Here is a 26,579-nt window from a genome sequence, read left to right on the forward strand (position 1 = left end):
AGAAAAAACATGTCCGCGTATACGCATGTGTGCACATGTGTAAGCAGGACACTTAGGCTTAAAGAAACCAGACCAGCAGCTGTCACATCATGTCTCTGCAATCCTCCATCTTAGGCTGTCCTACCAGGCTCTAGCCTCTAACAAGCATTCAAAACACACTTGCTTAGTGGAGTGAGGCTCAGAGCCACGGGAGGGAATCATGCTGTGGATGCACACCGATCAGACCTGCAGAAGGAGGGGGAACCCCACCCGCTGAACGCCCACTCCGCAGGCCTCTGGGGCTCTGCGCACCACGCGGCCCCCATGCCCGCCAGCGCCGAGTCAAGGCAGGCGGGGACTGGATTGATGGCAGAGCGTCCTCTGAGGTCCAAGTCTCGTCCTCATGAACTCACGAGGGATGATACAGTCCCTGAGAAAGCCAGGCACCTCTCCCCAGCACTGAGCACCTCCTGCAGTTTATATGTGGATATAAAAATAGAATACAGCTAGGCACGGTGGTGCAGGTTTATACTTGAGAGGCTGAGAGAGGAGGATCGCAGGTTCAAGGCCAGCCTCAGCAATATATATATATATATATATATATATATATATATATATATATATATATATATATATCAAAGTGAACAGCAATGGGTGTATAAACAGCAAATAAAGTAATATATGTAAGAAAATATAAAGATGCGTTGGGTCAGATTTGTGGAAGCCTGGACTGAAAGGCACTGGAACTAAGGGAAACGAGAGGCTCCTTCTGTCTCCATCCTTCTTTCTTCGAGCCCTGCGCTCCAGCACACGGCATCGCCCCTCTCCGGTCCTCAAGCTGCTACAACCAAGTGCCACTAACTCGGTGGCTAAAACGGAACTCATCCTCTCACGGTTCTGGACACTAGAAACCCAAGATTGTGCAGAGCTAATTCCTCCCGAGAACTGGGGGGGGGTCCACCCCAGGCTTTCCCTGTTCCTGGCGCGGCCAGCCCGCCCTGGGGCTGCTCGGCCACTCTCTCCACACACCAGTCTCCCCGCCTGCCTGTCGGTCTCTACGTCCAAACATTACCTTCTGAGGACTCCAGTGCAGGTGGATTCGGGCCGCCCCAGGGACGTTACAGCCTGACTGACTCTGAGGAGACCCTGGTCTACATCAGGTGACATCTCTGGGTGCTGAGGGCCAGGCTCCCAGTCCTCTCTTGTTGGGGAGAATGCCGTTCAATCCATAACACTCCCCAGGGCCGAGGCCTCTGTCCTCTGTGACAGTGCCAGGGCCTGGCTGCCTCCGCTCTCAGTGGCCGTGGGCTGCTCGCAGCCTTACTGAGGGAAGGAAGCTCTTTAGAAGCACGTGTGTGCCCTTGTCTGTGGGGAGAACTCGGACAGCACGGGTGTTAGGAGCAGGACGCGGAGCCAGACTAGCCGGCCTGGCGTGACTCTCCACGGTGCGACCGCAGCCAGGCCGCTAAACCTCTCTGAGCCTCTAGCGCTGGATGTAAGAGGGAGTGACATTACCACCTACCCTGTGGAGATAAGGACAACATTATTCATCTATACAAAATATCTGGCAGCAGACCTGGTACATATGAGTAGTCAAGCAATGTCCACGACATGGTAACCACAGCAGCACAGAACTGGGTAAAGAAGGCCACGGGGATTAATGGAGTGGAGTCCAAAAGACAAGAGAGGCCAAAGCAACTCACCGTGGACTCTGTATCCAAACATAGACACTGAAACTATTAAACATCTGGAAGGGGGCATAAGCGGAGGTTTTGCAAAAACTGATAGATACTTGGATTACTTAGGTAAAATACAAAACTAAAAGACTAGATTTTATTTTTTAAAAAAACTTTAAATTGTAATTATTTATGTGTTTTGTGTTACTGAGGATGGAATCCAGGAACATTCTACCTCTGAGCTATGACTCCAGCTCAGCTTTATTTTGAAACAAAGTCTCACTAAGTTGCTGAGGACCTAAATTGCCAAGGCCGGCCTCAAACCTGCAATCCTCCTATCTCAGCCTCCCAAGGACTGGGATTAGAGGCCTGTGCCACCAATGCCCAGCTAAACGGTGACTACTTAAAAGGAATTGTTAAGGAAATGACAAGACACCGACTGGGACAGTGTATAGGACACACAAAAATGCCAGGGCGCTCAAATACAGACTATATAAAGAGCTCTTAGAACTCAACAATAAGACCAACCATCTACTGGAAAATGAGCAAAATATCTGGACAAAGAAGACTTCGAAAGGTCAAAAAAACATGCAGGAAAAGACGCTCGGCATCTTCAGTCATCAAGGAAGCTGAAATGCAAACCAAAATCTGGGTATCATTACACACCCTAAGGATGACCAAAACTGAAATGGCTGATATATTCACTGTTGCAAAGGACATAAAGCAACTAAACTCCTCTATGCTGCTGGCGGGGAATTGGAGTGGCGCGACCTGTGGAGAGCACTTTGGTAGTTTCTCAGAAAGCTTTTACCCCTCTGACCCGCCTACTTCACTCAGCTGTGTTCACCCAAGCAAGACCAAAGCCCACGTCTGCAGAGAGCTTTGGCTACTGAGTCGCTTTACTAGTCAGAACTCCAAACTGGACACCACCAGGTGCCCACCAGCTGGTAGCTGGAGAATCAGGTATTCCAGGCAATAGATAAAAAGCAAGTGTTGACATGCATCAAGCCAGGATGAAACTCCCAAAGCATTATCATGAGCAGCAGGAAGTTTTGTTTTGTTTTGTTTTTTTTTTTTTTTTTTTGCAGTATTGGGGATGGAACCCAGGAGCATTCTACCTCTGAGCCACACACCCGCCCCCGGCTCTATTTTTTATTCTTTATTTTGAAACAGGGTCTCAGTGAGTTGCAAAGGGCTTCACTAAGTAGCTGAGGCTGTCCGTGAACTGCGATCCTCCTGTCTCAGCCTCCTAAACACTGAGATTACAAGTGTGTGCCACCATGCCCAACTTTGAAAAACTCTTGAAATAGTAAATCTAATCCTATTGCTGCAAAGATCAGTGGTTGACTGAGGCGGAGAGAAGGAACACAAGAGAATTTTCTGGAGTGATGGGCGGAGGCCCCAGGGCCAATCCAATTAGGGAAAAATTATTGCAGGCAAAGTTAAGCCTCTGAGTTGTCCGGGAGACCTTTCACTTGGGGGAAGTGAAAACTTTTTGGATCCAGGGAATAAGGGCGGGGATAGTGCCTGGTTTGGGATAGTCAGACTCGGCTGCTCACAGGTGGTACAGGCTGACCTTCATGGTCCGGTTGGAATATTCCCCCTCGTGACTGTTTTCTTGCTTTTGATTACTGTCCCTTAGACTGGGTCCGACCGCCCTGTGTTTATCTTGGCCCAGCGGTGCTTGTGAGAACCACAGAGCTGTAGCTGTGACTCTCAACAGACCCTCTGCACCCTCCCACCTTACAATGGCCATCTTCTTAATTGTAGTTGTGGCCATCGGGTATAAAAATTGTCAAAAAATCAAACTGAGAGAAAAACAAGGATGTTTTCCTGAAAAAAAACCAATACCTCGATAAATTTAACTGTTAAAATTTTACCCAGAAAAAAAAAATAGTTGCATCATTTATGCCAGCAGAGGTCCCGGCTGTGGGGAGGGACAGTGACCCGAGAGTCCCCAGCGGGGCTTCTTGGAAGCATTCGGAGCTGGCGGCTGGTCCCCAACTGACACCAGTGGCCTTCAGCAGCGGCTGCTGTCTTCAGTTAACGTCCGCACTGAGGACTTCAGTGTTGAGCGAAAATGCCCCCTGGCGACAGGCTGAGCTTTCATGGGGCCCGAAGCAGGGCAGGGAGGAGCCGCTGCTGTCTCCCAGAAGGGCTGGTCCGTCCCTTCTTTCTCGTCCAAAGAGGTTTCCTCAGGCTCTACTGGACCGTCTTTAGAAACCGCTTCCACAGCTGAGAAGAGAACATTCCGACTTGAGCTTAGTTCGCATTACTGGTTCACCCAGAGACTTTAGTGGAATGGAACAGAAAGCCAGCAAAGCCCCGAACGTGGACATCTTGGTGTAAAATAATGGTTCTCAGCTGGGTTGGGCACAAGACTCAAACGCTGTGATTAATAGGAAACTCACTTGATGGAACTTTTGCTTCTCCAGCACGTGGGGCAAGGGCTCCATCACTGATTAACCCCCGGCCCAGCCTAGGACTCTGTTAAAGGAAATCCTCAAAACTTTGAAATCAGTAACCAGTATCTAGGAATTTCAGGGTAGCGGTGTAACACATGCTGGTCTCGGCAGAACACAACCTAAGCTCAGTGTAATATTGTAACGTGTGCTTATCTCCATGTGACAGTAGAATACACGCTATTCTCGGTGTAACCATGAGATGCATTAATCTCAGTAACAGTGTAAGGCTTTGATCTCAGGGTAACTGTGACTCTATATACCACTGTAGTGATGTAACATGTGTCGGTATGCGTGTAACAATGTAACGCAGATTGATATGGTGTGAGATGTCTCCAGGATGTGACACCCATCTGGTCATTTCTGTAGTCATTTCAGGACTGGGTCCTGGGGATCCAGCTCGTCTAAGATGCTCACGAGGCAGATTTCCCACATTTTGCAGTCATGAGCGGCCTTAAATTTATTTTATTTTTATATGCTTTTATTAGTGAATTATAGTCTCATCACATAATGTAAATCATAGTGATAGTAACATACACGCACGCAGCACTTGGAGAGGGTTCTCCCGGCTCCCTTCCCACTCCCCTCCTTCCCCATACAGGGCACTGAGATTGATGTTGGTAGTCTCACTTATGTATCCAATGTCCATGGAAGTAATTCCTTCAATTATCCTCCCTCTTCCCCTCCCCCTCTCCAGACCACCTCTATGACATCCTTAGATTGTAGCCAGTATAGACGTTAAAAATCAATAATGATAAGGAAAAACAAAGGCTTATGACTTGGAGAGAGGGTTTGCATCCCCATACGCTAACGCTATGTTTTAATATTTTTAAGTAAAAAAGCTCAACTTGGAAAGCTGAAAAAATAAATAAGTACAATAATAATCATATATTCCCCCAACCAGAGTTAGCCATTAAAAACTATTTTCCTATATATTTTTTCAAGGCCGGGCGTGGTGGGCATGCTTGTAATCCCCGCGCTTGGGAGGCAGAGACAGGAGGATCGCACAGGTTCGAAGCCAGCCGCGTGCGCTGGCTTAGGAGACCCTGTTTCCAAATAAAAATGTAAAAAGAGGTCTGGGAGTGTAGCCCGGAGGTAGAAGGGCTTCCAGAAACCCCAGTACCACCAAAAAATAAATAAATAAATAAATATATTTTTCAGGGTATATTAGGTTGACATAATTTTAGTTTATATAACCACATATATAAATACATGTAGTCTTATGACCTGTTCTTATTTAAAATTATAACCGGATCATTTCCCCAAGTTATCTAAAAATTCGTTTGAAGTATGTTAGTTCCTACATCCTGTCATCTAGATGGCTCCAGTATTTATTTCTACCAATCTGCTTGTTGCTGAACTTGTAGATTACTTCAGTTTTCTCATTAGCATAACTAGCACTGGCAGGGAAGATCTTTGGCCATGAATCTTTGACCAGATAATGCTCTGGACACCTCGTGGGGGTTGTTTTGTTCCTCCCGCTACAGTAAAGGGTCTTTGGGTAGTAAAGTAACACATCCACACTCCTGGAAGGTGACAAAACCAGAATCCAAATCCCAATCTCCCCTCTGACACTTGGCTCCAATCACTACTTACCAAGGACATTGGCTGGGGTGGTGGGGGGGCTGTGCACAAGTGCAAGTACTTATTGGTACCGGGGCTTGAGCCCTGGGCATTCTACCTCTGAGCTACACCTTAGCCCTATTTTTTTATTCTTTATTTTTTTTACACTTTGAAACAAGGTCTCACAAAGTTACTGAGGCTCGCTCTAGGTTGCTGAGGCTGGCCTCAAACCTGTGATCCTCCTGCCTCAGCCTCCCAAGCCTGGGGTTACAGGCATGTGCCTCCATGGCTGGCTCGGTCATTGGCATTGAAGGAGCTCATTTGAGGGCTATGCTTTCACTCAGCTGAGAGGTCCCCGGAGGTCCCCTGGATGGGGTCACTGACCTCTCTGCAAGGAGGGAAGCTGGGTGGGAGGTTGTGGCCCCAGGGGCTGCATAACATGAGTCTTGCGAATTGCACACCCCGGACACAGGCAGAACATTCTCCACCCGCTCCTGCTCTGTGCCCAGGCTTGGGTGTCTGCCACTGAGAAACTTACACCCTAAAGATGTGGAGGACTGCCTCCGCGGCAGGCTGGCTCCACAGGAGGAGCCCTTCTTCCAGACTTGCTAGCAGAGGGCTCCGCCCTGAGGAGGGCGAGAAGGAGGGGAGAACAGGAATGCTCATGGCAGGTTCTTGGGAATGGCTACTCTCTCGCCCCCTTTCTTCTTTCTCATAGAGACCCTTGCTCCTTGGACTGAGGTTGGGGCTCTCAGGGCTAAATCCAGTCTGGAGCCAAGCCTCTAGTGCTGGTTTCCAGAGTCAGGGCTCCTCCTCTTGCTGCTAGCAGAGGAATAATAATGCCCCCCTTTCCCTTGCCCTGGACTAGGGCTTGGTCATCGAGCGCCTGGGACGGAGACCCCTTCTCATCGGTGGCTTCGGGCTGATGGCCGTCTTCTTTGGGACCCTCACCGTCACACTGACGCTGCAGGTGAGAGGGTGCCCCTGCCACACCTTGAGGGAAGCTGGCACGGGCTGGCTCTGGCTGCATCGCTTCGGGGCTGTTGGGGTGCATCCTGACCACAGACAACTCTACGCGACAGCTCTCCGCTGGGCATCCCAGCTCCAAAGCTGCTGGCTGGCTTTGGTGATGGGTCCTAGGACTCAGAGACCAGAGACCCGATTTCTGGTCCTTTCACTGCTGCTGATTATCTTGGGCAAGCTTTTTCACCTCTCTGCACCTCAGTTTACCCATCTGCGGAGTAGAGAAGATTGCACGAGATGCCCCCCAAGAGGTCCCTTCCGCACAGGCGTCCGACACTGCAATCTGGTGCCTCCCGATTGTCCCTGTGTTTCCTGGAGCAGAGCCCTGCCCTCCTCCGGCTTCTCCACTTACTCACTGTGAGATGATGGCGAGCCATGTACCAGACCTGTGTCAGGGGCCCGTCTCTATCACAGGACAGCTGTTTTTGTATCCTGGGATGCTGTGAGAGGGAAATGAGAAAAGGCACTTCAAGCCCATGGAACAACTGCCCAACAGATGTTTGTTTGAGCCGAAGGATGGCCAGATTCTGCACCCTTACAATTCAGTATTTTCTCCTCTTATGGAGGAAAGGACTCTAAGACACAAATATAAGTGAATAATCTGCCCAAAGCCACACAGCAAGATGACAGCAGAGCTGAGGTCAGACCCCAGGACCTGGGGTTCCAACCCCCATCCATTATCTTTTTTCCTATTGCCCCTGGACTGCACAGGACAAGCCAAGCTACTTGAGCACATAGTAGGCATCTCAACCCCATCTCGACACCGAGGGTGCAGCAATGGGTCAATCCTGACAGTTGCCAAGACTGAATCTAAATATTCAAAGTCCTGCATACTGATCCTCTGCCAAGTGTCCTAGTGTTCCAGGCAATTCTAGAAGGAGACAGTGGTAGCTAGCGTGGTGCACAATAGCTTGGCTGTCAGAGACGAGGTGCTGGGGGCACGGGGACCCCTGCCCACCAGACAGACTCCACAACACGAATTCACTTCCCCCATACTTTGTGGGATGTGGAGGTATAAATACGGTGCTTCCCATAATAAGAGTGATAACTAAGAGAGATTTTTTTCTGAGTGTGATAATGCCCTTAAAAACTTCTCCAATTGCCTGCTTCAGATAAAGCACTCAGTCTGCACAAGTGAGTCATTTATTTACCCCTACCTGATGCCACAGGAAGACTGATCTCTGTACAGACATCAGCTCCTTGCCTTTCTGCATCTGTGAAATCAGCAGGTGAACCTACGGGGAAGTCATCAATTTCTCCATGGTTGACATGAACCTTGGCACTGGGACTCAGGTGCAAAGTGCCCCGTCCAGGGTCACGCTGATGCACTGAGGAGGAGCTAAGGCCCCTCCTCCCGGGTCCTTACTCACCAGCCACATCTCTGTTCCCCACAGGACCACGCCCCCTGGATCCCCTACCTGAGCACCCTGTGCATCCTGGCCATCATTGCTTCCTTCTGCAGCGGGCCAGGTAAGGCGCCCTTCTTCCTTGTGCTCAGACCAGGGCTCATGGCCCCACCAACTGGGGGGCTTTCCTTGTACCATGGGGAGCCCAGGGCCCAGAGAGAAGCAAAGCCTGCCCTTTGTTCCTGTGGGCAGCTGGCCATGGTGGCACTCCCTTATAATTTTCGTGCTTGGGAAGCTGAAACAGGAGGATCATAGGTTCAAGGACAGCCTCCACAATGTAGCAAAACTCAGCAACCTAGTGAGAATCTGTTTCAAACTTAAAATTAAGTAGGGCTGAGGGTGTGGCTCAGAGTTAGAACTCCTCTGAGTTCAATCTCCAGTACCAAAATAATAATAATAATAATAATAATAATAATAATAATAGTAGTAGTAGTAGTCATAATAAATGATGTGGGCTGCCTTCGCTCCACCAGCTGGTGGCAGGAGGTAACGTGCTCAGCAGAGATGGGAGGGGTGATAATGTACAATATGTTGTGAGAGCTGTGAGCACTGGTCTCTGATGAATCGAAGATCACCAAGAACAGACAGCGCCACAGAGAAGTTGTGGGTTAGTGTGGACGATGGAGTACTGATGTCCAAGACATCCTAACCCCCAGTGCATGCGCTATTCTGCTAAGGACTTGGTATGTGTAACTCATTTAAGGCTGTAACCAAAACACCTGACAACAACAACGTAGAGGAGGAAAGAGTATTGAGGCTCAGGTCAGAGGCATAGATGGCGGCGGCAGCAGGGTGCAGGAAGGGACACTGCCCTCACATCATGGAGACCAGACACTCAGCGACAGAAGGGACACATGTGGTCCCCAAAGCCACACCTCAGTGACCTACCTTCTCCACCCACGCCTACCTGCTAAGTTACCTCTGAATAAAGCATTCAAAGTATGAATCTACCATGGACTTGTGCACCGATGGGGTTAAAACCCTCGCGGTTCAGTGACTTCACCTCTGAACATTTTTGCATCACCAGCACCTGCTTTTCCAGGGAACGTTCTATGTCCAAGTCGCATCGAGGCTCATGGCGGTCCTGAGAAGACAGAGATGGGGGGCGACTTGGAGGGCGATTAGGTGAAGGGGCACGGGCTCCAGGCCCAGCCCCTGACCGCCACCCCACCAGGGGCCCCTGTGAGCATGGGTCAGAATAGCCTGGCCTCCCTTTCCATTTTATGGATGAAAAAAAAAAAAAAAACCCCAAGTTCCGACTAATTACTTTCCCTAAGGTGCACAGCTAAGGGTAAAGCTAGGTTTGAATCTTTGTGCTCTTGCCTTAGGATCTATGATCTTAACTCCTAGACATGAATCTGGCTGAAGCTCATTAGCTGTTTGGTAATAATTGAGAATTAGGCCCATTTTGATTTGACTTGCAAGGTTAAAAACTATTTAGAGGAGAAAGGGCTATCCAGAGAATTCTGAGTAGGAGGAGGAAGGTCTGCTTCTACGTGGGGGTGAGCGGGGTCCTCTTCCTCCTACTTGGGTCCTGCTTGTGCATGGAAAGATATACTGTTGCCATTTGAGTCTAGCCGCGAGGGGTCTCCTTGGCTGAAGGTGAACATGGAGATTTTTTGTTTTTGGGGTTTTCTTGCGGTACTGAGGATGGAATTCAGAGGCATTCTACCATTCTACCTCCGAGCTACACACCCAGCCCTATTTTTCATCTCAAAACAGGGTCTCACTGAGTTGCGGAGGGCCTCACTAAGTAGCTGAGGCTGTCCGCGAACTGCGATCCTCCTGTCTCAGCCTCCCAAATGCTGGGATGACAAGTGTGCGCCACCACGCCCGGCTCGAACTTGGAGATTTTAAACGCCAGAGTTCCTGCTGACCCTGCTCCAGTCTGAAGCAGCCTCGCTCGGTCTTTGTCTCTTAAATCAGATTCTCAAATTGTAATGCCTGGTGTGGATATGACGGCTGTGTCAACACCTGCAGAGCTTCACTGTGAACAGGCGCCATGTCGGAGCTGGAGGGGACCCCAGAGTTCACACAGCAAGTGAGAGAGCATTCCAGGGAGCCGGAGTAAACGGGAGTTTAGGTCTCTCAGGTCTGGAAAAGGCCACAAAGGTTTTCTAGTCCCGTCATTCATTAGAAGCTTGGCCCAGCCGTGGTTTTCCTGTTATAAACTCCTCCAGCCATGGCTTGATGGCTTCTGCTGATAGGAAACTCACTACCACACAGATAACTTTATACTCCACAGGTCAGATCTGTCCCCTGGCCCATTTTGCCTCTGCACAATGAATGGCTTTTATACTTTAAAGGAAAAAAAAAAAGTGTATGTCGGAGACCAAATGTCTGGAAAAGCTTAATAGACTACCTATCTTTTGCAGAAGATTAGCTATCTTTTGAAAAAAAAATTGCAATCCATACTATAGTCCCTCAGGTTTGATACTTGGAAGAAGAGAGGGAAAGAGCTTATGAGGTAGAAAAAAAAAGGGCTTGGTTTCCAGACAGCAGAAGCCACCAGTAAAACTGCCAGAACAGCAAAAGAAGTAGTATAGGGTCAACATCGGGGCAACGTTGCCAGGCCTGGGACACCTTTGAAAAGGATCCCCGGCTACCTCCAAGGTTACCGAGTCGTAATCTCTGGGGTGAGGCCTCAGGCCCAGTATTTTCTAACACGCATGATTTTGCAGCCTAGTTCAAGGACTTGGGAGTAAGTAGCATGGTGTCCTCGGCCAGGCCTCACGGATGCCAGCTGAGTCGGGACCCCTGGGTGATGCAGGCAAGAGCCGCTGCCCAGAGCACAGTGAGGCTTAGAAGAAGCGTCAGATATGCCCTAGGGCAGACCCCCAGGCCTGGGCTGTCGCATGAAGCTTTTCAGTTTCATTCTGAACCCTGTTGCTGTCTGGGAGTGCGAAATTGCAGTCAGACTGACAGCCAGTGGCCAAGACACCAGCCAGGCTTCCTGGAAGAGTTCCGTTGAGGTAGCCAGGCAGGGACCCCTGCAAAGGGTCCCGGGACACCGCCCCGTGACAAGAGAATTCGGTGCTTGGTGGCCTGACTTCAGTGCTTCTTGGGTTCTGTTGCCATCACAACTGCATTCCCAAGAATGATAAATGTCAGCACTATGTCTCAAAACAAAGGTTGGCCTCTCTCCTCACCCTTTTACACAAATAAGCCAGGTTTGCCGCCTCCGCACGCCCACCCAGAGGGCATCGCTGCCCAGGACACAGAGCTTCGCCTTCTCTTTGGTTCCCGAGCCCTCCCAATTCTGTGGCAATGAGTTCCCCTCCCGGTGTTTGCAAACATGGCTCTCTTGTCATCGTGCGCGGGCTGCTCCGTCTCCAGGGATTTCAAGGCTGGGATCCCCGCCAGTGCCTCAGAGATTCTCTCCCCAGGAGGCTCCTGCAGCACCGTCACAGATTAGCCACCTCCTCTCCTTTGCTTTCAGCTTTCCTGGGCTCACACAGCAGCCAGGCCTCCCCTGCTAGCCACCACCTTAGCCACAGGTTGACCAGGATTTGTGGGTATCGCTAAACTCACATCCACAGCACAGCAGCTCAAGACCCCGGGAACCACCCTGCCACTTGGACCCTGAGGTCATCCCTGCCCTCCCAAGGGAACAGGGAGGAGCAAATCCCCAGGGGAGCCTTGCTGAGAACAGGGCTCAGAGAGGCCTGAGGATGCAGCCAGGGTTTCTCCTGAAGCTGGTCTCCAGGATTCAGTGAGAAGCCTGGGCCTCCCGGGAGACAGCCGGGAGTTTGCCTGCGGCTGTATCCCAGATGAGCTCAGATGAGCAGACCCGTTTAAAGATTTGACAGGGAGTTGAAATTAGGTGATAGAAAGAAGCCAACCAAGAAAGGCAGCTTCTTACCTCAGAGCTTACATGTGTGCTTAGCCCCAGGCAGCAGCAGAGAGTTGTCACAGAAGAGGCCCAGGGAAGGAGGGAGCGCTGTGTCAGAGAGGAGATCCTTGAAGGCACGGCCTTTTCAGCTTAAAAACTCTCACTAAGGCCTGACTATGTGTCTGTGCCCTAGTAAAGATGTCGGAGGGGAGTTTGTGATTCTGTCTAGGCGGGAAAGACACATGCAAACTGAAGGAAGGGTGGTCGCCAGGTGTGATAGCCAATCAGAATCTTTGCACCCCAGAGGATGGAGCCTCCTGGCGGGGGGGACAGGCCAGGGGCCTCGCTTCACCCAAGCCCGGCCTGAAACAGCAGCTCCGCTGTTCTTCACTCTGATGTTAGGAGAAGCTCAGCAGATGTTCTGGGTTCTATAAGTCTACAGAAAGATGACTGACCAAGAGGACTGATGGCCACGGCTTTTCCTATTCTTTTTCCCTGGAGCAATTGACTCTAGCAGTTAATATCTGCGTCATTAGATGAGGCTTCTCTTTCGAATATAGACTGCTAGGCAAAGAAAACAAAATAAGCAAAACAAAAATTGCAGAAGGACGAGCCCAGGTGCTGGGCAGCTTTAGCATCTGTGTCCTGGGTGCTGAACACCGAGCCTGACACTGGCCACCCCACCCCCACACGTGGCTGTGCATTTTACACACACACACTGAGTCCGGCCGTGTGGCGTGTGGTCTTCTCTGTCATACTTCTTTGTGTGTGTGTGTGTGTGTGTGTGTGTGTGTGTGTGTGTGTGGTTCTGGAGATTGAACCCAGGGACATTCTTCTGCTGAGCTACACACCCAGCCCTATTTTTTATTCTTTATTCTGAAACGGGGTCTCAGTTGCGGAGGGCCTTGCTTAGTAGCTGAAGCTTGGCTGCAAACGTGCTTCTTTCTCAGCCTCCCAAGTACTGGGATTACAATTGTGTGCCACCACACCCATCTCTCTGTCATGCCGCTGGCGAGAGACGTGTGTATTTTTCTGACACCAGATTCCACATCACTTCTCCAACTCCAACACTAACTGGGTATGCAGCAATTCCATTGAATTCTGATACCATCTACCCAGACTGAGTGCAGAAGCCGCGTGCTAAAGAGCTCCGTCCTGCAAGATTACCCCATGTCAGCCGAAAGTGGGGTCCCCGGGTGACCCACACTTCTACCATGCCAGGCACAAATGTGAGCATTCCAAAGACCCCTTGAGGTTTGATAGTTTCCTAGAATGATTCATGGAACTTAAGACTGTGCTCCTGCCAGGCGTGGTGGTGCATGCTTGTGCTCTCAGGGTTTGGGAGGTTGAGACAAGAGGATTGTGGTTCGAGGACAGCCTCAGCTACTACTTAGTGAGGCCCTTTGCAACTCAGGGAGACCCTGTTCAACATAAAGAATAAAAAATAGGGCTGGGGGTGTAGCTCGGAGGTAGAATGTACCTGGGTTCCATCCCCAGTAACACACAGACACACAGACACACACACACACACACACACACGAACGTGCTCTGTGTAGGATTACAGCTTTAATGTAAAGGATAACCCTGAAGTCTGTCAGATGGAAGAGTTGTGGGGTGGGGGTGACCTGCCCTGCCCTCTCTAGGTGTGTCCCCCTCCTCACACCTTGATGACCTGCCAACCTGGAAGGCCCCCGAGCCTCTCGTAGGGCTTTCTACAGAGGCTTCGTCCTGTAGGTAAGGTTGATCTGATCATTGGTCACCGGAGGTCATTAAATAAGACCTCTCTAGAGGTCAGGAGGAGGAGCTGGAGTTTCCAGCCCTCTAAGAAGGGAAAAAAACTCCCAGGATCTTTCTTTGTTTTTTCTTTTTTTTTTTTATGGTACTGGGGTTCCTGAAAACCCTTTTACCTCCGGGCTACACTCCCAGACCTATTTTATATTTTTATTTGGAAACAGGGTCTCTTATGCCAGCGAGGCTGGCTTCGAACCTGCGCGATCCTCCTGTCTCCGCCTCCCAAGCGCAGGGATTACAAGCGTGCGCCACCATGCCCGGCTCCCAGGCTCTTTCTAAGGGCCTGCCCCACCCAAGTTACCTCATTAGCGTAATCCCAGGTGTGTTGGGAAAGGGCTCCTGAGAACAAAGGTCAAATGTCTTGACATCTTCATTATATCACAGTGCCAGACATCTTGACATCTTCATTATATCACAGTGCCAGACATCTTGACATCTTCATTATATCACAGTGCCAGGCCTGGGTTCAGGAGCTGGAGATTAGATGAGCAGCAGTGCCCCTGCCCCAAGGAAGACGAGCTGCAGAACCCCGTGTTCATTTGTTTTTAAGAAGTTCTTTTTTTTTTTTTTTTTTTTTTTGTCTTTTTGGAACCAGAAATCGAACCCAGAGCATCGCACCTGCAAAGCAGGCGCTTTGCCACTCAGCTACATTCCGGCCCCGTCCCATGTCCATTTTAACCCATATATGGCCCAACATGGGAGGCCCTTGACGTAGGTGGCTGCAGGGGAGGGACAGTGTGAGCAGAAGCCCTCCATGTGCCAGCTGCTGGCCAAGGCCAACAGGAACCCTCCCACAGTGGGTCGGAGAATCCCAGCCCGGCTCTGGGCCCCACACAGTGGGAGCACGGTGAGGTCCTCAGAGGCAGGCAGTACCCAGTGTCCCAGGAGGAGCATCTGGGATGGGGAGGCAGGAGGAGAGGCAGGTGAAAGGGGGTGAAAACATGCTGGATGTTAATTCTAGACACACACCCACCACACCTCAGGAGAAGGTATCAGGAGCATCCCCTATCCCGAAGGAAGGAGCCCACGGGGCGACAGACCTGGGTGGGCAGTTGCTGTTCCACACAGTGTCAGGAGAGGGGACCCGTGTGCACAGAGTGCCTGCTGTTTGCACACATGTTGTTTATGTGATTCCTTTTACCCCTGCCACATCTGCGAGGCTGGACAGAGATCTTGCAGTGGGTCAGCCTGGATCCGCCCAGCCTCTGCCTCCCGGCCCCGCAGGCTCGAGACGCTGTTCACCGCCCTCAGAGGGAGTTTGGTTGGAGGTGGTGAGCCTTCAGTGTCTGGCTGAGGCTCAGGGCAGGAGGCCGGGCTCTACGGGCTGGGACACTGGTTACCACATCATGAGCCAACCACAGGAAGTGTCTTTGCACGGTGCTGAGACTTTCAACAAGTTTCCACTTGTTGAAAGAATGAGTGAATGCATGAACGAATGAATAAAGAAGGGAGAGAACCCTACCCACAGCCTTGGTCTCTACCCAATTGCATTAAATAGCCCAGAGTTCAGCTGCTGATCAAGTCAGGGAACTCCTTCTCCCCTCTAGAGTTGGAGAATTATATGCAAGATAGGAGGACAGGTACATTAATATCTAACTTTCCTAAGCAGAAATTATTAAGCAGAAGAAATAGGTATGTGTGTATTAAAATAATTAGAGCTATAAATTTAGAGACACAGCCCAACATCCAGTTGGAACATAGACATCATTTCTCAAAAAACAAAAGCCTGTAAAATGAAATTAGCTGCCATGGCTTGAGACACACCAATGTCTCAAAAAATGGCTTCACACAGAAGTTGAGGGTTCACCCTGGTGTGTAGTGTAGATTATCAGCACCCCTTGTCTAGAATAGACATCTGGCCTCCACACTCTGGCCTTGTAAGATGACCTCTGTGAGCTCTAACAGACGATATAAGGTTGACACTGGTCCAGGGTCCAGAGGAGATGGTCCTGCTGCCCAGTCAGCTGCAGCTAGAGAGAGGTGCATGATCGGACTGTTGATAGAGCCGGGACAGGCTTAGGAGAAGCAGTAAAAGAGAGACAGAGGCACCGGACACACACTGCAGAGGGAAGCTGCCCCATCCCCAAACCAGGCAGACACAGGGGACAGGAGGCTGGTGTGCCTGTAGCTGAGAAAGAGGCCGAGGTATGCGAGGGGCTGCCCCGCAGGAGGATGACTAGAGATGGGCCTGTTTTGGACCAGAACTGCTACAAAGTCACTAGAGAGACCCAACCTCCTCCCCTCCAGTCTTCTCACCTCCTGCCAGTGGCCCCTATTGACCAGCACAGGACCAACCAGAGGACTGGGGGCCACAATACCAGCCCCGAGGGATCCAGAGCAGGGTGAGAAATGGAAAATTAGACTGGAGGAAGGCAGGGCAAGAAAAGAAAAGCCAGCTCAGGGCTGAGGTTATTTTGACACCTGTGTTGGTCAGTTTTTCATCACTATAACAAAATACCAGAGACAGAAAACTTATAAAGCCAAAAGGTCTGTGTTGGCGCACAGCTTTAAAGGTATCAGTTCATCATTGCTTGACTGCCTGTGGCCAGGCAGTGCATCATGGTGGGAGCATCAACCAGAACAAAACCACTAATACAACAAGCCTGGAGGAAAAAAGAGGAAAAGGAAGGGGCCAGGGTCCCACAATCCCCTTCAAGAGCATACTCCCAATAAACCAAAGACCTACCAGACTTATTCTCCTAAAGTTCCCACAACCTCCAATAGCACCACCAACAGGGGACCGAGACTTCAACTCTTGGGTCTTTGGGGGTACTCAAGATTCAAACTATACCACATCAGTTTTGCTTAAATATTTCTTTACACTCCTTAGTTTTAAAGGTTCCTTTCTCTGTTTATAACTTGAGGTCTTTTTTATTCCCCTATATAGGTCACTGCATTCATTCCCTAGGGATGTTGTAACAGATTATAAGGAACCAGGTGACTTGAAATCAATTTCCCACAGCTCTGGACACAAGACGTCCACAGTTAAGTTGTCCTCCGGGCCTTATTCCCTCCAGGGAAGGCTCTATGGTGCTCCTAGGCTTCTGTTAGCCCTGCTCCAACCTCTACCTCCATCTTGTGCCTGCATCTGCGTCCATCTTCTCTGTCCTTCAGAACTCTCTGTGCTTTTAACAACACCAGTCACTGAATTTAAGTTCTGCCCTAATTCACCAGAGTCTCATCTTAACTTGATTACCTGCAAAGACCCTTTGTCTAAATAAAGCCACAGTTCACGGGTACTGAAGGTTAGAACCTCAACATCTTATTTTGAAGACAAAATTGAACCAGCAATTGTAATACACATATACAACAGAAGATCTTAAAATATAACTCTGCTGTAAGAGAAAAATGAACATCTTAACTCACCAGCCAGACACAATCATGATTAACATTTTAATATAGCATGATATAAGACTTCAGAAGCAGTGGCAGTGTAATAGGTGTGATTTTGAGCCCTTCCGGGGATTATTCTACTTAATCATGAGGACGTATCAGGAGGTTGATTCTATTACCATCTTCATTTCACAGCTGGTGAGAGGTTATGTAACTTGTGCATTATTCCTCGGGTGGCTTGCTGGAGTTAGGCCATCCATTCAGGTAGACTCAAAGGCCAAGCATATAGTCCCCTGGCCATCCTGTCTAAAGGTTACCCAAATGCCAAGTTAGGGCAATCAGAGCCACTGGTGCTCAGAGTTCACACTACACAAAGTGCAACATCTAAAGATGCATCTTTCCCATCTCAGGTAGCACTAACACATGAGACCTTGGGTGCCATGTCAATGTACAGTCCCTGGGCCAGGTTCTAATTCCACAAAGAATGTTGTCTACTACATTGAATCGTGGGCAAAAGAGCCATCACACAGTTGAGTACGAATGCCTGTACCCAGGTCTACATGCATGCACACGCACGCACACACACACACACACACACACACACACACACACATCTGCACAGTCATCCTCTGCTGCCTTAAATAAGTACAGGCCTGGAGAAAACTGGGCTGGCTCTGGGGGGTGCTTGCAGTGAGATCTTGGGTGAATTGGTTTCATGCCTTGGGGGTGTGACTCCGAAAGTGGGGAGGGGTGTGGCTGGACAGCGGGGCACCCCTCTTGTTGATGCTAGAAGAGGCAGAACAGCTAGTACCCACCTCCCCAGACTTCAGTGTAAGACACCAATCATCAGGACTCTCTCAAACTTAGCCACATCTTACGTGATGGGCACGTAAGATCACATGCCCTTGTGGTCTGGGGACTGGTCCTGGGCTTTGTGGGAGGCACATTATTCTGTCTATACAGCATTCCTTGTATTCTAAGTGTATGAAGAGAGAAAAACAGGAGACCATGAGATGGCATTTCTGCTATTTCATGCTTCAAAGATGGGCCACTTGAGGTTGTAGAGAAATTATGGACTTTGTTCTCTTCTAGCCCCAGGTTTGAGGGCCAGGCCCTCATTTACAGCCATGTGACCTTGGGCAAGTCTGTTCACCTCTCTGAGCCAGGGTCACATGGGTGAGATGCAGGACTTGCAGGGTCTAAGTTTTTAAAAAATGCATTTTAAAAAAACATCTCTAAGCGGGTATTATAGTAATGCCTGCACTCCCAGTACTTGGGAGAATGAGAAAAGGGGGAGGATCACAGGTTGGAAGACAAGCTTAGCAAAACTCTCAGCAACCTAGAAAGATCCTGTTTCAAAATAAAAAGTAATGAGAAGGACAGAGGAGGAAGGAATGGGGTGGGAATTGCGGAAGGGCTAAATGAGTGATGTGTGCATGGGTGCCTCTACCATCTTGTACTCAATGAAGGTGTATGACTACAGTGCAGCAATAAAATAAACAAATAAATAAGCAAGTAAGTAAATAAATAAATGCTGAGTTGTAGTTTGGAAGTGGAATGCCCCTGGGTTTAGTCCCCAGTACCAAAAAATAAAAATATAAAACAAAAACCAAACCAAAGGGGGGGGGAGAGAGAGAGAGAGAGAGAGAGAGAGAGAGAGAGAGAGAGAGAGAGAAAGAAAGAGTGAAAAGAGTGAAAGGAAAGAAGGAAGGAAGGAAAGATGGATGGATGGATGGATGGATGGATGGATGGATGGATGGATAGAAGGAAGGAAGAATGGGTGGATGGAAGGAAGGAAGTCCCTGTAAAAAGCCTAATAAAGTTCCCACTCATGAAAAGCACTGAAGAAATTATGGCAATGGCGAGGCAGTGCATGAGCTGCAGCTTGGCTCCCTGAGCTTAGAGCCATTGACCAGAGGAGCCGCCCTTAGTCGAGCAAGGCCGACCGTGAGCAGCTGCGCTCCTGCCCTCTGCCACCCTGGGCCACCCACAGGAGGCCACTGCTGCTGGGGACGAGCTCTGGAGAAGCCGGCCTTCCTTCTGGGAAAGAGAAGGCAGGAGACCACATGGAGCTTGGTGTGGATGGGGCGGGGATTCTCCGAGCCAGAGGCAGCACTAATGGAACTCCCTTCCACGTGGAGTGGCCTCCTCAGACCCCACCAGCAAAACCTAGTCCCTGTAAACAGACTCTCACCCCGAGGTGGGTCCCACCTGCGAAACCTCCTTGGCTCCACTAAACAGAGCCCTGGATGGACCTCACATCCGAACTCCTGCTCTCCCTCCAGGTGGCTCCTCCCTCCTGGAGTCGACTGGATTTGTGTCTCAGGAGCGATCTGAGCTACGCCAGCTTTCCTTCTCTCATACACGCAGTAAGCAAGCCCTCTGCAGGAATCAGGAAAGAACCGAGAAACTCTAGGGTGGCCAGTGCCCCGGCTGGCTGAGGCTGCAGAGGCTGCTGAGATGAGACCTCTGTTTCAAAGCCAGAACACATTGGACACCCTGGCTGCCAGAGCTGTCCAGATTATAAATCAGCAGGCGCTCGGGAAGGGCAAGTTCCCGAGGGCCTCAGTCTCCAGTGGGGCCGGGCTCTGGAAAGTTAGGGGGTTCTCAGGAGAGACCCTAAGAAAAGGACTTGAGTGGCCACAGTTTTGGGGGGGATGATCCCGGGGACACTAGGGAGGGGTACAAGGCAGGGAGAGTGTTTGAGTGAATTTGATGGTGGCACCCCGGCACCCTGGGAAGCTGAGGCGTCTGGACATCCAGCCCTCTGCAGTCCAGTTTGGGACAAGGGGCTCTCGAGTTCCACCTGCTGGCCAGTGGAAACCCAGAGGGAGCCTCAGCTGGGGATGCCAGCAGGAGGTGGATGTGGGGCCCGGCATCCTGGGAGGTGAGGGGTCACAGAGCATCAAATGTATCTGCTGCGGCCTCCCGGGTCCCGGTGGGAGATGAACTCCAGGGACTGGGCAGAGCTACTTGCCAAGGTCCAGCCCTGCAGCCCGTCACTGAGTGGATAAGAAACTCATTCATTCTCTTGCTGGAAAAATAAGTCCCAGGCTGAGGATGTGAGGGCCCCAGATTTCAGGCATGAGTTAACGCAGGTTCCAAGCCCCGATCCCAGGGTCTTTGACCTGAATCCAGCTGTTTTATAACCGCAGCTTTCATGCAAACATCCTTCCACGTCCAGTCACCTCCGTGCCTAGTGCTCATTTCAGAGCCTCCCTTCCTTGGCTCATCCGAAGAGGAAGAGGTCAAAGTGTGCCTAAGAGTATGTGCAGCCAAGCTGCCGGCCTCTTGGAAGAAGACCTGACCGCGTGTTTATTGAAGCACCTCACCAAGCTTGCCACATGTCCTGAGCGTGGTTAACCCTGGGTTTGTTTTGTTGGACTTTAGTTGCGTTTTCTTACTTGCTAATTAGCGGTGTATACTGTTCTGATGTGGCAGTGCCTCCTGTTTCGTTAAAATTAGCAGGGCTGGTTTGGCTTCACGTGGCCTGTCACTTCTGAGACTCTTTAGAAACATTCTCTTCCTGGCAAGTCCTGGGTGCGGTGATGCACGCCCGTCATCTCAGTACTTGGGAGGCAGCAAGAGGAGGACCGCAGGTTTGAGGCCATCCTCAGCCACTTAGTGAAAACCTCAGCAAGTTAGCAAGACCCTGTTTCAAAATAAGAAGGGCTAGGGGGTATAGCTCAGAGTTTAAATGATGCTGAGTTTGACCCCCAGTGCTACCAAAAAAACAAAGAAACAAACAAAAACTAAAAGAAGAACTGATTGAAGAATTCAGATGAAAGGAACCCCAGTGGGGTGAAGTCTCTGTCAAGGTGTATACTTGGTAGTCAGGAGGGAGAATCACTCTTGTCGGGTGACTGATCGTATGCAAATGCAAGCTACTATCACAGAGGTGGTCGGGACATGAGAGGTGTCAGTTTTCTTCTCTTCCTGGGGTTCTTAGCCGCCCCCCTCTGCCAGCCATAGCCCCTGTGGGCCTCCACACTCCCTCCCCTGGCGTGTGTGCCACCCTGCAGCAGAGACAGCTTTCCAAGTCACTGATCCGACGGGGCCTCTCTCCCGCTGAGACCTTCCAGTGGGCCATCTACCAAGTCCAGGCCCCTGGGTACCCAGGATCCACCGGACTCCACTCTGCTGTCCACCACCCCGTCTCAGCCAGATCCCTATAACCCACCAGGGAAGCCAAGGGAGGTGGACTCCAGCTCCCCGGCCTGTTCACAGTCCAGAAGAGCTGTGGCCTGAGGCCCTGGGCCAGCTGCGGGGACCCCGGCTGTGTCAGCTACAGGAACAACTGCAGATGCGACCAGACACCTCCTGACGAGATGCTCCGCCCCCTGCAGCCCCGGGGCTGGCCTCTTCACGTTCCAATGTGCAACCACCATTCTCGCACCTTCTATTTTTTTATGGTAGTAGGGATTGAACTCAGGGCATTCTACTTCCAAGTTACACCCCCAGTCCTTTTCTTAATTTTTCTTTTGAAACCGTATCTCGCTAAGTTGCCCAGAGTCTCCATAAATGACTGAGGCTGGCTTTGAACTTGCGATCCTCCTGTCTCCGCCTCCCAAGTACTGGGATGACAGGGGTTTGCAACACCTTACCCGGCTTCTCAAGCATTTTGGTACATATCTTTAAGATAGAGAGAATCCATTTCCTGTGCTGCAAAGGCATACCCCATGCTCTCAAACTGTGAGCATTTAATTCAAGAATGTACGTATCGATGGTGCATCTGTAGTCTGCCAAAGATGCCAGGTAAAAAGAGAAGGTCCCTGTCGGGGGGCTTGCGGCTTGGAGACGGGTCCATGTGACCTGCTGGAGTCCAGTCCTTGCCGGCAGCAGGGTGCAGCGCTAACAGAGAAATCCCTTGACAGGGACAGGCATGAGTTGCTTCTGGTTCTGTGGCTCCGCGAGCCTGGGTGTCTGGGTGGACCAGTTTGCCAAGCACCTATGGTTAAGTACAGTGTTCACACAGAGCACTCCATGAGCTGAAGATTAGATAAATCTTCAGTCCCTGATGCTACCATCACCTCTTCCCCAGGTCCCTAGACTGCTCCCCAAGCCCCTGCATCCCCTGTGCCCCTCCATCCTTTCTCCAAAGAGCAGTGAGCCTTCTAAAAGGCAATGGGCCCCTCCTCCGGGCATGGAAGCCCTCAATGGTTCTCTTCAACAGCGAAGCCCTCTCCTTGGTCTGCAGGAAGCTGCTTCTTAGGCCCCGCCCACCGTGCCAAGTCATCCGGGTCCTGTCTACTCAGATGACCAGGCAGATTGATCCCTGTCCTAGACCTTGAGCCAACCCTTTCACCCACAGGATGTCAGGAATGTCCCTGAATTCAGGCGCCACATGTCCACTGTCACTGCTACCTTCTGGAGAGCCCTCCGCTGGCCACGGCCAAGGTCGACCCCGTCGCCCTGTCCCTCCAGAGTGCGGCTTGTGCTTTGAATATCATCATTCATGTACTCTTCACACATTCACCCGCTTTCCTTTAATAAACAAGTCACTTGTCTCCTGCGGACAAGGGGAGTCCCACGGAGGCAGAGGCGTGGTTGGAGCGGCCCATCAGTAGAGAATCTACAGCTGAGACCCACAGCTTATGTTTGCAGTGCGCTCCTCGCCACTCTGCTGGATGCATTTGATAGGATAACACCCATGCACACGGTGGCCCCAACACCCTCTAACACTCTCATTGTCGGGAAGGAAGTGCTGTGTGTGGGCAGAAGGGACCAGTGCAGCCTGGGGATTGCCGAGTTTGGTAACGGTCTCTCTGGGGTCCTCTTTCCAACACCCATCCTGTGTTGTCTAAAGAATGCCATGGTGCTGGGTCCAGCTGGACATCAGGGCTGCAAAGGGGACCCCAATGGTCCTGCTGAGCCCCAGGCCCTGGGTCACTGAGCAGGAGATGTGGGCTGGAAAGGGGCAGACCCCAGAGGTCCTCAGCCAGCAGTGTAGGTAGAAATGTGAGCAGGTGGTTGGGTGTCGTGGTGATGAGGAGGGTGATAAACCTGCAACCACACAGGACGGTCTCTCAGAATAAGGAATTATCATGGCCGGGCGTGGTGGCGCACACTTGTGATCCCAGTACTTGGGAGGTTGAGACAGGAGGATCGTAGGTTCATGGCCAGCCTCAGGTACTTAGTGAGGCTCTCTGCAACTTAGTGAGACCCTGTTTCAAAATAAAGAATTAAAAATAGGACTTGGGGCAGGGAGATAGCTTGGAGGTTGAATGCCCCTGGGTTCTATCCCCAGTACTGAGGAAAAAAAAAAAGAATAAGGAATCATCCTACCCCCGTGTCAATGACGTTGTTACTAGTAACACTGAGCTGCAGGGTCACTCGGGAACAGGAGCCACTGCACATCCCACCAAGGAGAAGATGAACAAGATATGCAGGGGCCTCCCCAGAGCAGGGACGCCCAGAGACTCAGAGGCCAGAGTCCCCAGCCTGATTCTGACTGCTACTTGGGAGCTGGGCACTCTTGGGCGAGTCAAGTGACATCTCTGGGCTTCATTTTCTCCTGCAGGGATGAGTGGGGCAGCCAATATCTGCTAACAGAGAAGACTCAGTTCTGCTGAGGGTTCAACTGGAAATATTCCTAACACGATGAACAGGCAGTCCCTGACTTACCACAGCTTGACTTTAAATGTACAGAAATAATGTGCACATGGCAGAAACTCTGCTCTGAATCTTGATCTTTTCCCAGGCTGAGGTTCTGTAGTGCCAGACTCTCTTCTGAAGCTGGACCGTAGGCTAATGCAGTGTTCTGAGCACATTTAGGGGACTAACCTGTGGTGCTCGGAGACTCAGGTGTATCGAATGCATTTTTGACTTATACTACATTCAACTTATACTACATTCAACTCTGGGTTTTATTGGACACAACCCATCATTAAGAAGAGGATCTGAATCCAGTAAATGTCAGTGGCCTTATATACTCAATTTGTAATGAATCACGGCTTGACTCAGAGGATACTGAGAGAGACAGTGGGCCAGGGCAGGAAACTGGCCGTATACCTTAGAGCTTAAGGATGAGGGTGACCTAACTCCGGCGCCCATTCCTAAACCCATCCTGGCACAGGCAGGCTGGTCTCGCCTGGAGAGGGGTCCCCGGCACACATACCGTCCTCAGCCTGCCTTTTGTGGGAGACATTGGTGGCGACTGCTCAGGTGACTAATTCCTGCCCCTGCTTCCCGTGGCAGGTGGCATCCCGTTCATCTTGACCGGCGAGTTGTTCCAGCAGACGCAGCGGCCGGCAGCGTTCACTGTCGCGGGCACCGTCAACTGGCTCTCCAACTTCACCGTGGGGCTCCTCTTCCCGTTCATTCAGGTACTGCTGACGAGGAGCCTCTGGCCCAAGGGATGGCCTTTGACTCTGCCGCCCCCATGGGGGGAGACTCACAGAATGGAGGGGGCCCACTCCCTCTCACCCTATTATCCTAAGGCAGGAAGAAACCGCTTCACTAAAATTCCCATCTCCTGTCCTTCTCTACAGTTGACCCCAAGTACTGTGTATGGGCTGGAAGAAGTGAGCTACCCATTGCTGGGGTGAGCAAGCAAACTTGGGTCGAACCTCAGACCTGCAACTCACCATTTTTACAACATGTTCATCGCCATGTTATACAAATTACCTAAGATAATTGTAATACACACTGCTGCTCAGCCATCCGTAATGGCATCATTACCACCCCAAACACAGCGAATGGCGTCATTATCCCGGGAGATAGTGCTTGGCAGGAAAATGCCCATAGACTCAGAAATGAGACGCAAGTTCTGTTGAGTAGATAAAGAATCTACTTGTTCACTCACGTATTAGTGTGACATGCATCTATTGAGCTCCTGATGTATGCCCAGCTCTGTTTCGGGCAATGAGAGCAAAGCCCATGTTCCAGGTCCCATGGTGAACAGCAAGTGATGAGACAGATGTGCTGTCTAAGATGGGTGGTCCATGAGGGCCTCTAGGAGGGGGTCAGGTTGTGCAGGAAACAAAGGAGTAAGGCAGCCCAGAAAGAATGTAGTCCTGGATGGAGATCAGCAATGCAAACTAAGGAAGGCCCCCCACAGGGCACAAGGCCAGCAAAGGGCCAGCGCTCATCCCCCCCTTCCTCCCACACCCTCCTCTGCTGCCTACAGAACAGATCAAGCTGTCTTTTCCATCAGCCTCAATCTTTATTTTTTTTTCATATTTATTTTTAATTGGTGCACTGTATCCATACATCATAGTGGGATACATACTTTTGTAGACATACATGCACACATTGCCCAGTCAGCCCCCACCCGATCCCCACCCCGTTCTCTCCCTATTCCCCCCTCCTATGCTTGGCTTAGTAGTTGACATCTAGTATTATAGCAATTTATCCAAATAAAAAATAATAATCTCACATAACAGTTTCATTTGTCTGATACCAAGCTTTTGATGACTTAAAGATAACATTTCAATATTTCTTTTTGCTTTCTTTCTTACCAGAGAATCTATTTTTCTATTTTTTAGGTGAAACTATCATATATTTATATATTTATTTTTCAGGAAAAAAAATCTATCCTAATATGGAATATGGGCTCTAGGTACCCACAACGATCTTGAAAAAGAACAAAGCTAGAAGATATATATTTTCTGATTTCAAACCATATAAAGCTACAATAATTGAAACAGTGTAGTACTATTCTAAAGGCAGATATATACACCATTGGAGTTAAATAAAAGCCTAGACCTAAATTCTTCCCTATATTGTCAAGTTATTTTTGACAAGGTTTCCACGAACATTTGGTGGTAGAAATAATAATCTATTAACTAAATATTGTTGAAAAATAACAATTACATGGAAAAGAATAAAATTGGACCCTTACCTAATCCCATATACAAATATTAACTCAAAATAGATAAAAGACCTAAATATAAATCTTAAGACTATAAACTTTTAGGAGAAAATCTGGGTCATAAAACCTCACAACATTGAAATTGGCAGTGATTTCTTGGTTATGATTTCCATGGCACAGGCAACAGAAGAGTATACAAACTCCCTAAAAAATAAAAAACATATTGTATATCCAAAGACAATGTAAACAGAGTTAACAGTTACTAATAGAATGGGATAAAATATTTCCAAATGCTATATCTGAAGGTATATTAATGTTCCAACTAGAAATCCTAAAAATTAACAACAATAAAGGCAAACAATACCCTTTAGAGATAGGTAAAAGACTAACATAAATAATGAATCTCCACAGATAACCAATCTTAGTTGTCTGTTGGATGGAAAATCTTGTTTCTCTAGTTCTGATGTGTGTTACCTATTTCTTCTTTGTAGTTAATCTCTTTGAGTATTTTCTCTAGCGCTGGTTTTGAAGACATAAATTCCTTCAGTTTCTGTTTGTCATGGAAGCTTCTTATTTCTCCATCTAATTTGATAGAAAGTTTTGCTGGGTAGGAAATTTTTGGCTGGAAGTTGTTTTCTTTCAGAATTGGGAATATGTTACTCCAAGCCCTTCTGGCTCTCATGACTTGGTTTGGGAAGTCTG

At 49.7% G+C, this 26,579-nt stretch overlaps 1 protein-coding gene across 1 annotated transcript in view; it reads left to right on the forward strand.

The window, feature by feature from the left end:
* SLC2A9 (solute carrier family 2 member 9) overlaps positions 1–26,579 on the forward strand; it is a gene marked incomplete at both ends in the record, with an annotated part of 109,738 nt that overhangs the window by 70,347 nt on the left and 12,812 nt on the right. Inside the window, 3 exons of the mRNA XM_080697274.1 lie at positions 6,549–6,650; positions 8,098–8,173; positions 24,263–24,390. Of these exons, the coding sequence (XP_080553400.1) occupies positions 6,549–6,650; positions 8,098–8,173; positions 24,263–24,390 (306 nt within the window). The remainder of the gene's footprint in view (positions 1–6,548; positions 6,651–8,097; positions 8,174–24,262; positions 24,391–26,579) is intronic.

This window comes from Muscardinus avellanarius (genome assembly GCF_963383645.1).
Source record: "Muscardinus avellanarius genome assembly, chromosome: 6".
Classification (NCBI taxonomy): Eukaryota; Metazoa; Chordata; class Mammalia; order Rodentia; family Gliridae; genus Muscardinus; species Muscardinus avellanarius.